The sequence below is a fragment of the Panthera onca genome, chromosome A2 (assembly GCF_046562875.1).
Source record: "Panthera onca isolate mPanOnc1 chromosome A2, mPanOnc1 haplotype 2, whole genome shotgun sequence".
NCBI lineage: Eukaryota > Metazoa > Chordata > Mammalia > Carnivora > Felidae > Panthera > Panthera onca.
The window spans coordinates 51,328,881-51,343,459 of record NC_138340.1 but is presented as its reverse complement, the minus strand read 5'-3'; the positions used below and the strand labels follow the sequence as shown (position 1 = coordinate 51,343,459).

The 14,579-nt window shown below is 49.6% G+C and overlaps 2 protein-coding genes across 7 annotated transcripts in view; one reads left to right on the top strand and one right to left on the bottom strand.

The window, feature by feature from the left end:
* Window positions 1-14,579, bottom strand: part of OGG1 (8-oxoguanine DNA glycosylase) — a 43,959-nt gene that overhangs the window by 25,032 nt on the left and 4,348 nt on the right. For 2 of the 5 annotated variants that reach the window (XR_009609839.2, XR_009609840.3), the window contains exons 5-7: window positions 13,682-13,832; window positions 4,311-4,498; window positions 3,770-3,860 (exon numbers count right to left, since the gene is read on the bottom strand). Coding sequence is in view for 3 of the 5 variants with exons in the window: in XM_060631732.3 (XP_060487715.1) it covers window positions 13,148-13,234; window positions 13,492-13,541; window positions 13,682-13,832 (288 nt within the window). In the remaining 2 variants the exon portion in view is untranslated. Of the gene's footprint in view, window positions 1-3,769; window positions 3,861-4,310; window positions 4,499-12,303; window positions 13,257-13,487; window positions 13,542-13,681; window positions 13,833-14,579 lie in introns of those variants that run through there. The other 3 variants (XM_078442777.2, XM_060631732.3, XM_060631734.2) reach the window with 3 other exon arrangements.
* CAMK1 (calcium/calmodulin dependent protein kinase I) lies at window positions 1,253-12,974 on the top strand. 2 transcript variants are annotated; one of them, XM_060631721.3, is made up of 12 exons: window positions 1,253-2,050; window positions 4,117-4,231; window positions 5,996-6,127; window positions 7,871-7,945; window positions 8,031-8,169; window positions 8,934-9,135; window positions 9,230-9,305; window positions 9,979-10,091; window positions 10,641-10,719; window positions 10,815-10,902; window positions 12,476-12,593; window positions 12,697-12,974. In XM_060631721.3, exons 2-12 carry the CDS (start codon window positions 4,149-4,151, stop codon window positions 12,777-12,779), a joined length of 1,188 nt encoding a protein of 395 aa, XP_060487704.1. In that variant the 5' UTR covers window positions 1,253-2,050; window positions 4,117-4,148; the 3' UTR covers window positions 12,780-12,974. The 2 variants fall into 2 exon arrangements, with proteins under 2 accessions (XP_060487704.1, XP_060487705.1); XM_060631722.3 differs by having other exon boundaries at window positions 1,260-2,050; window positions 9,009-9,135.

Here is a 14,579-nt window from a genome sequence, read left to right as displayed (position 1 = left end):
AATTTTTTTTAAAAAGACAGAGAATGTATTTGTTAAAAAAGTAAAGTGTAAGTGCCCTCAGACATGCTCAAAAGCAGGCAACGTGTAAAACAGAGCATAAAAGGTGTACAAGTCCTCGAAAGGACAGAGGCCACCTTATCACCTCAGAAATGTTGTCAATGAGATAAACAGGAATTTGTAGTGAAATAATTCTAGATCAATGGGTGTATTGGTGGTCTAGGGGAGAGTAGGGCCTCAGCCCTGGGTAGGAGATATGTTTCCCCATGAACTAGGAAGTCTGAGATACTGAGATTCAGGACAGGGAAACTGACCTGTGTCTCCTGCCCCTGGACAATCAGGTCCCTTCTCTGAGCCTCAGTTTACACTAAGTCTAGCTCTCATATCTGAACCCCTATGGTATTCCAAGCATTTCACATTTATTATCTTATAGAATTCTCAGTTGGTCACATATTCCCATATTCCAGATGGAAAAATTGAGGCTCAGAGAGGTGAAATGTGACTCAGATAAGTCAGTCCCTTTTTTTCTTTAATGTTTATTTATTTTGAGAGAGAGAGAGAGAGAGAGAGGCAGAGGGGCATAGAGAGAGAGGGAGAGAAAGAATCCCAACTGATTGGGGATTGATTGATCCCATGAACCTTGAGATCATGACCTGAGCAGAAATCAAGAGTCAGACACTTAATGGACTGAGACACCCAGGCACCCCCAGATAAATCAGTCTTTAAAGCCTTTCTAGGAACCTCAGCCATCATCCTCTCTCATCTGTAAAATGGGCAAAAATGGGCATAATACATCAACCACCCCTGATCTAGTCCCAGGGAAAAGAGAAGTAAAAGCCAGCTGAAATTGAGTTGGGGTCAGAATTGTCCTCTCCCCAAGTCCTGCTGGAAAATGCACAAGTTTGGGGCTGTGGGAGGTGATGGAGGAAGAGTGGGGGTCGAAGCATGTGCCTCCTCTGACTGGCCCCAGTCCAGCCCCACCCACACTTCCTTTGAGTTGCTCCCTCCCTCACCCTGCACCAAATTTCTTCCCAAGGAAAGCCTTGCGCAAGAGGACCTTGGTCAGGTCCCTTGGCCCCCTGCCGACGTCCCAGGAGCAGTTTGTGCTCCACCCCCCACTCCAAACCTGGCGCCTAGCCATCAACCCCAGGAACCCAGCCAGTCACGTGGCGCTTTGGTCTCTGGCTCGCTTCCTCTGGGATCCTGATTTAACTCCCTCTCCTCCCTTCCCCCTCCCAGTCCCAGGCCCTCAGGGCACCACACCTATTTTGAGGGGCAGGTGCAGGGGACTGGAACTTCAGCTCAGCCTCCCGAAGGAAGGGACTTCGGGTCTGTTTTTCTGCCTGTCAACTGGGGACCCCACCCTACGACTGTCTCTATTCTGTTCACTGTTTACTCTTGCTTTCCCCTTTCTCTACGCCCTCCATCACCCCCCCCCCCCCACCCCCCAACCCGCGTCAGTCTCCTGAGCCCTTTTGAGGGCCTGATTCCCTTCTGGGCACTGGGGGAAAGGGGACGGTGAGAGGAAAGGGGAGACAGAACCCAAGATTCCCAAGGGAGCTTCCAGGACTAGTCTGAAACTCCACAAGGCGACAGGGTGGAACTGGCCAGACTCTGGCATCACACAGACCTGGATTCGAATTTAATTTTGCCTCTGACCAACTGCTGATTTTGAACCCTTCATCTCTCTGGACCTCAGTTGTCCCCTCCGTGAAATGGGGGCCCTACGGAGAGGAAGGGAGGGAAAAGTCCAGAAGAGGAGCTGACCTGGAACTAGGGGCTTCCCCTCCAACCGCCGCGCCCCTTCCCCAGCCCGGGAGCGCAGCGGTGCCTCCCAGTCCCTCGTCCCTCCGCCGCAGGCTCCTCCTCCACTGACATCAGAGCCGCAGGCGGGCGGAGGGAGCCAGCAGAGCCCGAGCCGAGCCTCAGCGAGGGAGCGAGCGAGCGGGCGGGCGGGCCAGGCGCGGAGCGGCGGCAGACAGCAGCCGGCAGCCAGAGCTCAGCTGCAGCCACTTCGGGCCTTCCAGCCAGCCCCGCGGCGGGGCAGCCGCAGGTACAGCCCGGGGGCCAACCCGCCTGTGCTCCTGGGCTCCGAGGAGGGGCGGCTGGACCCACCAGCCGCTGGATCCTCTCACCCAGGGATGGGATAGGTGCCTAAGGGAGCTAGACTCTGGATGGGCAGGGCAGGGCAGGGCCTTTCTCTCCTACCTCTGCCCCCAGGCCCCGCAGGTGCCAGGCGGCCGGTGGGGAACTGAGTGGGTAATGTCGGAAGGTGGGAAGGGTGTGCGTGTGGGTGCGTCTGCGTTCAGATGGGTCTGAATGTGGAAGGACTGGGCATTGGAGCTATAAATATGTGGGGCCGTGTTGGGGTGTGCTAATGTCTTAGCACAAGCGTGTGCATCAGATACGGAGCTACAGTGTAAGGGTATCCTTATGGGTGGGGATATCTGGGAATCAGTGTTTTTGTTGCAGATGTGTGTCCAGGTGTGGTGCATGCTAGCATCTGGCTCAAGGGTGGTAAGAGTGGAGGCTATATGTGTATTGAGGATGTTTGAAGTTAGGTATGTAAGGAGTTGGGGTTCAGTTTGGAACATAGGAGCTTTTAAGGTGTATAGAAACAGGATGAAGGGTATGAGTGTATCTGGGATGTCTGGTACATAGGTGAGGAATATGTGTGTGTGTGTGTGTGTGTGTGTGTGTGTGTGTGTGTGTGAGAGAGAGAGAGAGAGAGATGTGGTCTAAGTGTGTGCAGATGTGTGTTTTTGGGGTGTAAGAGGGATCTGTGGGAGGGATGTTGGGATGTGAGGATGTCTGGGGGAGTGTATCTTTGGACATGTGTGCTGATGCCTGGGTACACATGTATGATCAGGTGTTGGGGTATCTGGGGATGGAATGTACTGAATCTGGGGGCAGGTATTGTGGGTGGAGCTTGGTGTGGTGTGTCCAGGTGCAGAGATATGTGTGGAACTAGAAGGGTTGTATTTGCCAGGCCTCCAAGTGGGCTTTAAAACTGTGTTTCTAGAGCCTACCATCATATCTCCTTTCCTAGAAGTTTCTGCTCCTGGGATGGGTGGCTAGGACCCCCTGGAAACAAGGTCCTATCCAAGGAGTGGGGTCTCACACCAGGGACTCTAGTCAGGACACCTTCCTTTCATTCTCCCACAGGGGAAACAGGAAGTGCCCTCCTTGAGGTCACACAGCATACTGGGTCTGAATGGGCTCCAGTCTGGCTGCATATTGGAAGGACAAGCTGAGAGTGGCCCTGTCAAAGTCCTTGGCACTCAGCAAGCTTAACTGGGCCCCAGCCAGTCATCATTTGGGCAACTTTGGACCCAGTCCATATCTGTCTCCAACCTCAGTCTCCCTATTCTCTATCTGATAAATGGGGAGAGAACTCCCTGCTGACAGAGGTCTCTGAAGAAAGGTACAGGCTGGAGCAGGGTCAGAAGAAGCCAGGAGGGGACAGACTGGGTAGGACCATTTCTCAGGCTTCTGGGACCCAAACAGGGAGCCAGGAGGGAGAGGGGGTATAATAGGTGGCCTGGGGAGCTCCAGCTGTGGCTGCTGTTGCCGTGGTAACAGTGCAGAAGGAGCTATTTAAAAACGTGGCTGAGATATTGCTGGAAGCCCAGGCTGCCGGAAACCTGATTTCCGAGAGACTGGGTGGAAGAAGAAAGAGGAAGGAGAGGAGACACCCCAGCAATTCCCAGGGTGGGGCTGGGACATTCCTGGTTCTGGAGACAGGGGGAACCCTCCAGGGCTGTGCACTTACTTGTACAAGCTGCTCTGGGGTCTTCTCTGCTGTTCTCCTGGAGGTCAGCATCCTCCTGAGTGTTTTGATTTGGAGAAGGAGAAACCTGGAGCTGAATAAATGAACAAAATGACTTTGTTGAAAAAAGAATTCTGCTGCCACCTTGAAGGATTTTCCTTTAGGCATGAGGATTTGTTGGGTGAACAAAAGACTAGTGAGTGAGTGAGTTTGCTGAATAACTTTGTCAAATGAATGAATCAAGGAATGAATACATGCAGGCTGAATGACTGAATGGGGCCTCAATTTCCTAAGTCCCAACATAGAAGGCTGGGCCCTACTGAGTCTTTTCCCTTCATTTCCCTTCTCAGGAGCCCTGGCTGTGGCCAGGGGGCAGTGGGCCATGCCGGGGGCAGTGGACAGCCCCAGCTGGAAGCAGGTGGAGGACATTAGGGACATTTACGACTTCCGTGATGTTCTGGGAACGTGAGTCTCAGGGCAGGCAAGCGGGGGTGGAGGGGGAGGCTGTCTGTGAGCCGGGGTGTGGGGTTGGTAAGGTCCTTACTCTTGGGCCTGGCTGGCTGGGGAGACTGCATCCAGGGTGGTACTTCCTCTGGTCAGTTTATCACTGCTTCCTGTTTGCTATAGTCCAGGCCCTGCAGCGGCCTTGCCATGGCCCAGTCTGGCTCATCTTTTCACTTCTGGCTGACAGTGGGTGGAACAGAGGCTGCTCTTGGCTGCAGCTCTGGGTTCCTGTGAAGAGAACAAAGTAGGGGAGAATGAAGGAGCCAGTCTTTCCAATGTTTGGCCAAGAGCTGGGGATTTTGGCCTAGGTTTAGGAAATGAAGCTGGGCATGGCTCTGTTCTCAGTGGTGGGAATCCAGAAATAACTCAAACCTGATCTTTTCCCCTCAAGTTGATCCTAAATATGTGATGGAAGTACACCCAGGGAAAATGACAACAGGGTATATGATGTGTTCCTGTTAAAGTCAGGAATGAGGACTTTGTAGAGCTCAGAGTGATAGCTACTGCCTAGAGCTAGGGACTGAAGGATGAGTAGAAGTGCACTTATCAGAGAGGGAGAAGGGCATTCCAGCCAGAAGGAAGCCTAAGCAAAGGCTGAGAAGCACGTTATGTTTGGAAAGAGGTGAAGAATGATAGAGTTGTAATCAGAGGCTAGGGGAAGAGTGGAAGATGCTTCTCTCTGAGAAGAGAGAACAGGTCATGTAAGACCTTGAAAGCCAAGCTATGGGGGCTGGACTTTATCTCATGGACCATAGGAAGACATTTAAGATATTTTGATGGGTTTGCAATTCAGGATAGTCACTCTGGCCAAACAAAGCATGGAGGGTAAATTGGAGAGGGACATGACTAGAAACCAGCAATGAGGCTATCACAGTCACTAGTTATTCTGATGATTGAGATTTTGCCATAAGAGATGCTTTTCTTTGACTTAGATTTCTTATCCCAGGCAACACAAATAGTCCTAGAAAGAAGATGCTAGGAAATCTTCCTTCATCAATCAGTGAACTTTAGTACATGAGTTTGTTCTTTTCTAACTAACTTGTAAAATATTGCTTCTCAACAATCAGTGAGCATACAGATCATCTGAGGATCTTGTTAAAAATGCAGATTCTGATTTAGTAAGTCTGAGGTTAAGGCCTGAGATTCTGCACTTCTAAAGTCCCCAGGTGATGCTGATGGTTCTTCAAATTTATAAAAGGTGTTAAGTAAACCATGACTGAAATTGTAGCAGAAAAAGAAATGAATCAATTTTGCATGAATCAAAATGCCCAGGGCATAAACTTCAGGCATGGCTGGATCCAGGGGCTCACATGATGTTATCAGGAAATTATCTTTGTCACCAGGAAATTTCTTAGCTCTGATTTCATTTGTGTTGCCTTCATTCTCAAGCAGGCCCTCCTCAAGTGGTGGCAAAGATAACCACCAAAAGCTCCAGGGTTGCATCTTATCAGCTTGGAAGGAAAAAGAGCACCTTATTCTCAAAGTGCCAGTAACCTGGCTTGCATCATGTGACCCAATTACTGTAGCCAAGGATAGACTATTCTGATTGGCCAGCCGTGGGTCACGTGACCACCTCAGGGACCAGGGGTTGGAAGAGTGATGTAGGGAGGCTCATCTCATCTTCATGGTCCACAGGTGGTCATGATACCCATAGGGGTATGAAAGAAGGGCTGAAGGGAAGCTAAGGTTCCAGTTCCTCACCTCATGAATCCCCTTTCTTTGCAGGGGGGCCTTCTCAGAGGTAATCCTGGCAGAAGATAAAAGAACTCACAAGCTGGTGGCCATCAAATGCATCGCCAAGAAGGCTCTGGAGGGCAAGGAGGGCAGCATGGAGAACGAGATCGCTGTCCTGCACAAGTGCGTGGGCCACACTGTCTCTGTGTGGGTTGACCCTGCCTTGACTCCTCCTATTCTCTTCCTACCTCTGCTTTGGGCAAATCATTTAACCTGTGAGCCTCAAATTGCTCATTTATAAAATGGGGTAATAATCTCCACTTGGTAGGATTGTGGAGCACTTTAAAGGTCCCTTTATTTCAGGTGTCTGCTGCAACAGCTAATGCCACTGCTTGTTTATAGTGGCTTAACTTGTTCATTCAGATCTAAAAGTCAATCCTTGAACGTAGCTTGGACCATCACATCTCAACTGGTGTTACTGAAGACCTACCTCAATTCCCCGTACATATTAAAGCCACTCAGGAAGTTCAAAAATACCTGTCTCACAGCCCCCTGACTAAATCAATAGCCAACTGTCTATAATTTGCTTATACTTGTGTGTAACCTGCTGCCCTCACTGGAAAGCTTATGGAGAACCTTCACTTCTATCCTCTCGCCTGAGTTTTCCAACCACCCTGGTCAGGGATTAACTGGTCATTTCCACTATTGGGTGCGGGAGGGGGCCTGAGGTCCAGAGAGGGTAAGGGATTTGCCCAAGGTCACAGAGCAACTTTGTGGCAGAGCCATGGCCCCTGTCAAGCTCAGTCACCATCATCGGTTCATTTATTGAGCATTCACTGTGTGCCAGACGTTGTGCCAAGATTCTTACCTGCATTTTCTCACGTGATCCTCACTCCAACTCTTTGAGGGAAGTACTGTCACTGGCTTCATATTATAGATAAGGAAACAGGCTTAATATTCAATGAATAAGTGAGCACTTACTCTACACCCGGTGTGGGAGGAACAACGGTAACATAAAGCCCCTGGTCTCCTGGAGCTGGCATTCTGGTGGGGGAGGCTGATAAACTTATAAACACAGACACTTTTTATTTTATTTTTTAATTAATTAATAATAATAATTATTATTATTTTTAAGGTAGGCTCCATGCCCAGTGTGGAGCCCAATGTGGGGCTTGAACTCAAAACCCTGAGACCAAGGCCTGAGCTGAGATCAAGAGTCAGATGCTTGGGGTGCCTAGGTGGCTCAGTCAGTTAAGCTTCTGACTTTTTTTTTTTTAAACGTTTATTTATTTTTGAGAGACAGAGAGAGACAGAGTATGAGCAGGGGAGGGGCAGAGAGAGAGGGAGATACAGAACCTGAAGCAGGCTCCAGGCTCTGAGCCGAAGTTGGACGCTTGACCAACTGAGCCACTCCAAGCTTCTGACTCTTGATCTCAGCTCAGGTCACGATCTCATGGTTCACGAGTGTGAGTCTATGCTGTCAGCACAGAGCCTGCATGGAATTCTTTCTCTCCTCTCTCTCCCTCTCTTTCCGCCCCCTCCCCCACACTCTCTCTCTCTCTCTCTCTCTCTCAAAATAAATAAAAACAAAGAATCACTTGCTTAACCGACTGAACCACCCAGGCACCCAGAAACATGTTAAAATCATATATTGATCAGTGCTGTGAGGTAAAAAGATTTGTCCCCAAATAGCACATAGTGGAGGCAGGTTAGACCGAGGTGTGTCTGATGCCAGAGCCCAGTGTTTATCTCTCTGTGCTCCTACCTTCCATTACATCATAATAAATCATGGTGAATCAGCTTTTCCTTTTGGGACCCAGAACCCTGGTTTGTCCTGCCTAGGTCTACAGTGGTGGTTCTTCAAGGTGAGTGTAGGAAAGTGGCTGAGCTATCCTCAGCTCTGAACCACCTCATTTCTCCTTTCAGGATCAAGCACCCCAACATTGTAGCCCTGGATGACATCTATGAGAGTGGGGGCCACCTCTACCTCATCATGCAGCTGTGAGTGGCCTCACCCCTTGCTCACATCTCTCCCCGCCGCCCCCCCCTAGCTTCTCTGGCCAGACTGCCCTGTCCTCGGCTGCAGGGTGTCCGGTGGAGAACTGTTTGACCGCATTGTGGAGAAAGGCTTCTACACGGAGCGGGATGCCAGCCGCCTCATCTTCCAGGTGCTGGACGCCGTCAAGTACCTGCATGACCTGGGCATCGTACACCGAGATCTCAAGGTGGGGTGCAAGGGTGTGTGGTGAGCTGGGGTGCCGAGTGCGGCCTCCACATACCCCTCACTGTGTGATCTGGGGCAACTCTTACCCCATCCCCGAGCCTCGGCTTCCCATCTGCAAAATGCACCCTGTAAACCCTAAACTGCCTCCTCCCATTCCGGTTTGGACGCTCAAATGGACACCCAGGTGAATGGTGCTGCTATTTTATCCAAATAGTGCCTTGGTCTTTTTTTGATAATAAAAGTCCCACTTTGCTCTTTGTAGAAAACTTGGATGGGACAGCAAAACATAAAAAAGGAAGCCAGAAGCCCCTGTGAAACCCTACACCTCAGAGACTATGATGGGGTTCACATTTTGTAGTACATCTCCAGTCTAGAAGAGCGCTGGGGTGAGACAGATCTGGACTTGAATTCTGTCCCTGCTACTCCCTAACTGTAGGTTCTCAGGCAAGTCCCTTTGCCTCTCAAGGCATCAGTTTTCTGACCTGTAAAGTGGGATTAGGCAGACTGGCCTGATAGGGATGTGGTAAGGATGAAATCAAGCACTAGCACAAGATCTGGCACAAAGTAGGTGCTTGAAAATTCTTTAGGGCCTCACAATACAAATCTGGCTTATGGAAAACTCCCACTCACATTCCTAAGTCCCTTGTCTTTTCTGGCCCTTGTCTTTTACTTTTAACTTCCTTGAGAATTTCCTTGAGTTTCTTGTGCCTGCAACCAAGATGGCAGCTGTGAAGCCACAGTGGCTTTTGGGGTGATGTCTTTGAGGTGGTGCTTGGAGAAGCAGAAGGTTCTGCCAGCCTCTGGCCATCTCTACCTCTTCCTTCCCCTCCACCTTCCAAGCCAGAGAATCTGCTGTACTACAGCCTGGATGAAGACTCCAAGATCATGATTTCTGACTTTGGCCTCTCCAAGATGGAGGACCCTGGCAGTGTGCTCTCCACAGCTTGCGGGACCCCAGGATATGTGGGTATGGAGCACCCTGGGCGGGGGCCATGGATAGGGGAGAAATCAGAAGCTGCAGGGCAGAGATCTGTCACCACCATGTCTCCTTCCTTCCATAGCTCCTGAGGTCCTGGCCCAGAAACCCTACAGCAAGGCAGTGGATTGCTGGTCCATTGGGGTCATTGCCTACATTCTGTGAGTAGGGTCTTGGCCATTGGGGCATGTGGCTCTAGCATTCTCCTCTCCCCTACTTTGCCCTCTTTCTCCTCTCTGCTATTTCTTCCTGCCATCCAAGTGTATACCTACCTATTAATGACTAATATTATTTCATTCAACACATACTATGTTTCTGGCACTGTGCTAAGTACTGGGGATTTAAAAGAGAAGAAAACAAAGTGCCTGCCCTGAGAGAGCAAAAATTCTAGTACAGTAGACAGACAATAAACAAGTAAATCTATAAAATGTCAGGTAGTAAAATACTATGAAGAAAAATCAAGCAGGGTTAGGGAGATGGGGATGGATGCCATTTTAGGTAAGGAGGTCAGGAAAAAAGGCATTTCTTAGGCTATCTCCTGGATGAAGTGAGGGAGACAGACATTTGAGGTGTGGGGGAAGACATTTGAGGTGTGGGGGCAGAGGGAACAGCAAATGCAAGGCCCTGAGGAAGGAAAGACGGTAGCAAATTAAGAAACAGGCCAGTGTAGCTAGACAGGAGTGAACAAGGCACAGAGGGGCAGATTTCCCCTTTGTAAAAGGGGGAACTGCTTCCTGTGGGTGTTGCCTGACTCTTGAGACTACCTCAAAGCTCCATATTGGAGCCAATGGGTACACTGAAAGTGGAAATGAGGAGGAGTTTCTCCCTGCCCAGGCTCTGCGGTTATCCCCCCTTCTATGACGAGAATGATGCCAAACTCTTTGAACAGATTTTGAAGGCCGAGTACGAATTTGACTCTCCTTACTGGGACGACATCTCTGACTCTGGTATTTGATCCTTTGCCATCTTCCCCTGGGCCCTACCTCTGGTCAGACTCCCCAGCCCCAAACTAAGAGCTGTCTTCGAGACCAGACACCAAGCACCCCAGGTGCTTCCCTCTGCCTGGCCCCAGGCTGAGAAACTTGTAGGCATTCATTCAGTCTTCAAAACTAGTATTTTTGAAAATACCACACCCAATGACTTCATTATGCCTGAAATACCACCATAGAAGTTTTCATATGTTCTTTTGTACCTCTTACCAGGAGGCAAAACTGTGAAGCCATTATTGGTCACTTACACATCAGTGTGAATATACTGAGCAGAATCTTTTTTAAGAACAAGTTTTTCTTAAGGGAAAAAGGAGAGAACTGGAAGGCTGGGGTGGGTGGGGGGAGCTTAGAGACTAAGAGTACAGGTGGGGTCGGGCGGTACATATACAGATCTGGCCTCTTGTCTTGCTTGGATGCCAGGCCAGACCCAAGGGGGTGGGTTTTGTGTTGGGGGTATCCACAGGTACCATCATGCTATTTCTCTTTGCTGTTTTCTTGGGGATTCAGCCAAAGACTTCATCCGGCACTTGATGGAGAAGGATCCAGAAAAGAGGTTCACCTGTGAGCAGGCCTTGCAGCACCCGTGGTGAGAGCTCCAATAAGCTGCAGGCTGGGGTGGGGTCTGGAGCCCCCAAACCTGTCTTTGCCTTCATAGACAACCCTCCACACACCCCATCCTAGGATTGCAGGAGATACGGCTCTAGATAAGAATATTCACCAGTCGGTGAGCGAACAGATCAAGAAGAACTTTGCCAAGAGCAAGTGGAAGGTGAGCCCATGTCCCTAGTCCTGGGTCCCAGCCTCCCCAGACATCCTCCCCACCTCTCTCCAGGCCTCAGCTCACACAGCACCTAGCACCATGCTCAGGGACACTAACTGCTCAGGGACACTTACAAGAACTTCATTCATTCATTCATTCAACACTCCCTGACATTCTATCCCAGTGAGTCCCTGACTGCCAAGAACAGTATAATTCTTCTTTACTGTTTGTTTGTTTGTTTATTTATTTATTTAGACTGCGAGTGGGAGAAGGGCAGAGAGAGGGAGGAGAGAGAATCCCAAGCAGCCTCCATGCTCAGTGTGGAGACTGATTCGGGGCAAGATCCCATGAGCCATGAGATCTTGACCTGAGCCGAAATCAAGAACTGGATGCTTAACCAACTGCACCACCCTGGAACACTATAATTCTTAAAGAGACATCTACTCCAACCTATGGGGTCCTGGAAGGGACATATGGGCATTTGATGGCCTGACAGACCTGTCAGACCTGACAGCTGAGTAGGAATTAGCCAGGTACAACAGAACAATGTCTGAGGCAGAGAGGACCAGTATGCAGAAGTCCAGGGGCAAGAGAGTGAGTGTGTCCATTCAGGGAAGTGCAAGTAGTAAGTCTGGATGGAATGGAGGGGCTGTGGGGCAAGAGCCCAGACTGGAGATGGAAGTAGAGGCCTTGAGTGCCACAGTGGAGAACTAACTTGGTCCTGAGGACACTGAGGAGACCCAGGATTTTTAGCAGTAACCTGCCCTCTGGAAAGGGCTCTCAGGATGCAGAGAGAGGTATGGAGTCAAGGCTGGGAGACCCCTTAGAAGGCTGTGGCAGAGATGTGGGCAGGAGACAGTGAGGGCTTGGACCAGAGAACAGTGGATGGCTCAGGAGTCCTTTAGGAGGTAGAATTGACAAGAAGTGATGGTAGAAGAGATGTTGGCAGAGAGATGAGATGTCAAAGGCTGGCCCAAGATTTTGGTTGGGGAAAAGGTGAATGGTGGTACTGTTACTGAGATGGGGATCCCAGGGGCACACAACTGTCTTGGGGTGGATGACTATGGTTTTGGACATGGTGAATATGAAGGATGTGTGGGATACCTTCGTAGATATGTTGAATAGAGAATGATACACATACCGGGGTAAGTTATTTAACCTGTCTGTGCCTCAGTTTTCTCCTCTGGCAATGGTGACGCTAATAGTATCCACCTCAAAGACCTTTGTGAAGATTAAATGAATTGCCAAATAAAGTGCTTAGAACAGTGCCTGACACATACTGCTATTTTAAGTGCTTGCTATGATGTGAATATGAATTTATACATAAAGGGTTGTATATACTTGTTCATGTATACACATTACATATATATATATATATATATATATATATGCATTATCTGTGTAAATATATAATGTGGCTGAATGTAATTTAATAAAGCCTTGTAGAGGTTTCAGGGAGTTTTAGGGGATCAACCAATAACACCTGAATGAAAATGACAAAACCACCCCATGAATCTCACTGCCAGACCCTGTCCCATGATCTCCAGCTCTCAAAAGTCCCTTTTTCCCCTTCTCCCCACAGCAAGCCTTCAATGCCACGGCTGTGGTGCGGCATATGAGAAAGCTACAGCTGGGCACCAGCCAGGAGGGACAGGGACCAACGGCAAGCCATGGGGAGCTGCTGACACCAGCAGCTGGGGGTGAGGACCAGTGCTCTGTGGAAGGGCATGGGTGGGAAGAGACATACAGGCTGGAGTGGAGGGTCTGCTCCTACGACCAATCTTGTTCTCTCTCCCCATGTAGGGCCGGCGTCTGGCTGCTGCTGTCGAGATGGCTGTGTGGAGCCGGGCTCAGAAATGTCCCCTACTCTGCCCCCCCAGCTCTAGGGCCCCAGATCCAGGGTCCAGATCCTTTGTGTGGGAGGGGTTGGGGCAGCCTGCTCCCCTTCCCTCCCTGAATTGGAGTTACCCAGCCCCACTGCCTTCCCACCCCTTTCCCTATCACTCCTCCACTGCATTTTCCATACAAATGTTTCTATTTTATTGTTCTTTCTTGTAATAAAGGGAAGAGATAAAAACATAGTAGCTCTGTCTCACCAGATAACCTCCACCCCACAATGTTGTGCAAACTACTTAATGTAAGGGTACCTGGCCCCTGAGGTAGCTGCAAGAAGCCCTCTTCCCAACATGAGACTGGATGGGGAAGAGAGGTGAGGAAAGGTATTTGGGGTATCCCTTTGTCCAGTGCCCCCCACCTAGCCTTCAAGGCCTGTAGATCTCCTGCGCTTTGCTGGTGGCTCCTGAGCTCGGTGGAGTTGGCGCAGGTCAGCACTGAACAGCACCTGGGGACAGTGGGGAAAGACACTGCATGGGGTCAGGGTACACGGGGTCAGGACTGATGGGGCCAGTGGCAGTGTGGAGAGGTATACAGGCAGCAGGGCCAGGGCGAGGAACATCCACTAGAGTCAGGACTGGGGTGGGTAGAGTCCAGTAGGGTCACCTGAAATGGTGGTGGTGGAAGGGTCTACTGGGTCAGGACGGGGGGAGGAGTCTTATGGGGTCTGGGCTGGAGGAGGAGAGGGAGCCTCAGAACACTTACTGCTTGGGCCCAGCCAGCATAAGGTCCCCACAGGCTCCGGAAAAAGTTTCCTATGCCAGAAGTGAAAAGGTGAAATTAATTGGCCTTCCTACTTATTCCCTATCCACAGGAGTGGGATTTTACAGAGAGGTATGAAAAGTTTCTACCACCTCAGCCCGCTGCTAGCCCCAGCATCCCACTCTCTCCTTACCCAGTTCCTTGTTAGCCTGGGGGCTTGGACCCTTGGCCTGGGACATGGTGGGGTGCCAGCTGTAGTCACGCTGGGCAATCTGCCACATGTGGATATCCACGGGCACGGCCTGGGGCTTGTCTAGGGCCATCAAGCAGATGCAGTCAGCTACCTTTGAGAGACAAAGAGTGAGCCACAGAGGAGGAATGGCAGGATCCAACCAGCATCCTATTTCTAGTCCCAAAGTTGGCTGCTTCCTCCTCCACTCTGAGGTTACTATTATTTTATACTTTCAATCAATACACACTCTCTTTTAATAATTTTAAAAATAGATATGATGAGGGGTGCCTGGATGGCTCAGTTGGTTGAGAGTCCTACTTGTCTCAGGTCATGATCTCACAGTTCATGAGTCTGAAACCCATATTGGGCTCTGTGCTGACAGTTCGGAACCTGGAGCCTGCTTCGGATTCTGTGTCTCCCTCTCTCTCTGCCCCTTCCCAGCTGATGCTCTGTCTGTCTGTCTGTCTCTCTCTCTCTCTCAAAAATAAGTAAACATTAAAAGAATTTTTTTAAAATAGTTATGATGAGAGTGCCACTGTGTAAACATCTATGTAGGCCAGTTCCTCATCATAACCTGGGAAGAAGGCAGTTACTACATCTATTCTGCAGACAAAAAAGTGAGATTCCGAAAGATGAAGTGACTTGGCCAAGGTTACATGGCTAGGAAGAGGCATAACCAAGATTTAATGTTAGGTTGAGGTTCTTTAAAAAAACTTAAAAAAAAAAAAAAGTTTTTTAAACAAAACTCTATTTTTTAAACTATAGAGAAGTATAAAGAAGAAAATAAATGCCAAATTCCCAATCATCTTACTGCTAGCTAACCTTGTTGATATTAAACAAAAAGATTTATAAGTACGTA

Coding starts and splice junctions, on each gene's coding strand:
- CAMK1 (XM_060631721.3), top strand. CDS start 4,149: ATGCCGGGGGCAGTGGACAGCCCCAGCTGGAAGCAGGTGGAGGACATT. Junction 9,136..9,229: donor CGGGACCCCAGGATATGTGG/GTATGGAGCACC, acceptor TTCCTTCCATAG/CTCCTGAGGTCCTGGCCCAG. Junction 10,720..10,814: donor CAGGCCTTGCAGCACCCGTG/GTGAGAGCTCCA, acceptor ACCCCATCCTAG/GATTGCAGGAGATACGGCTC.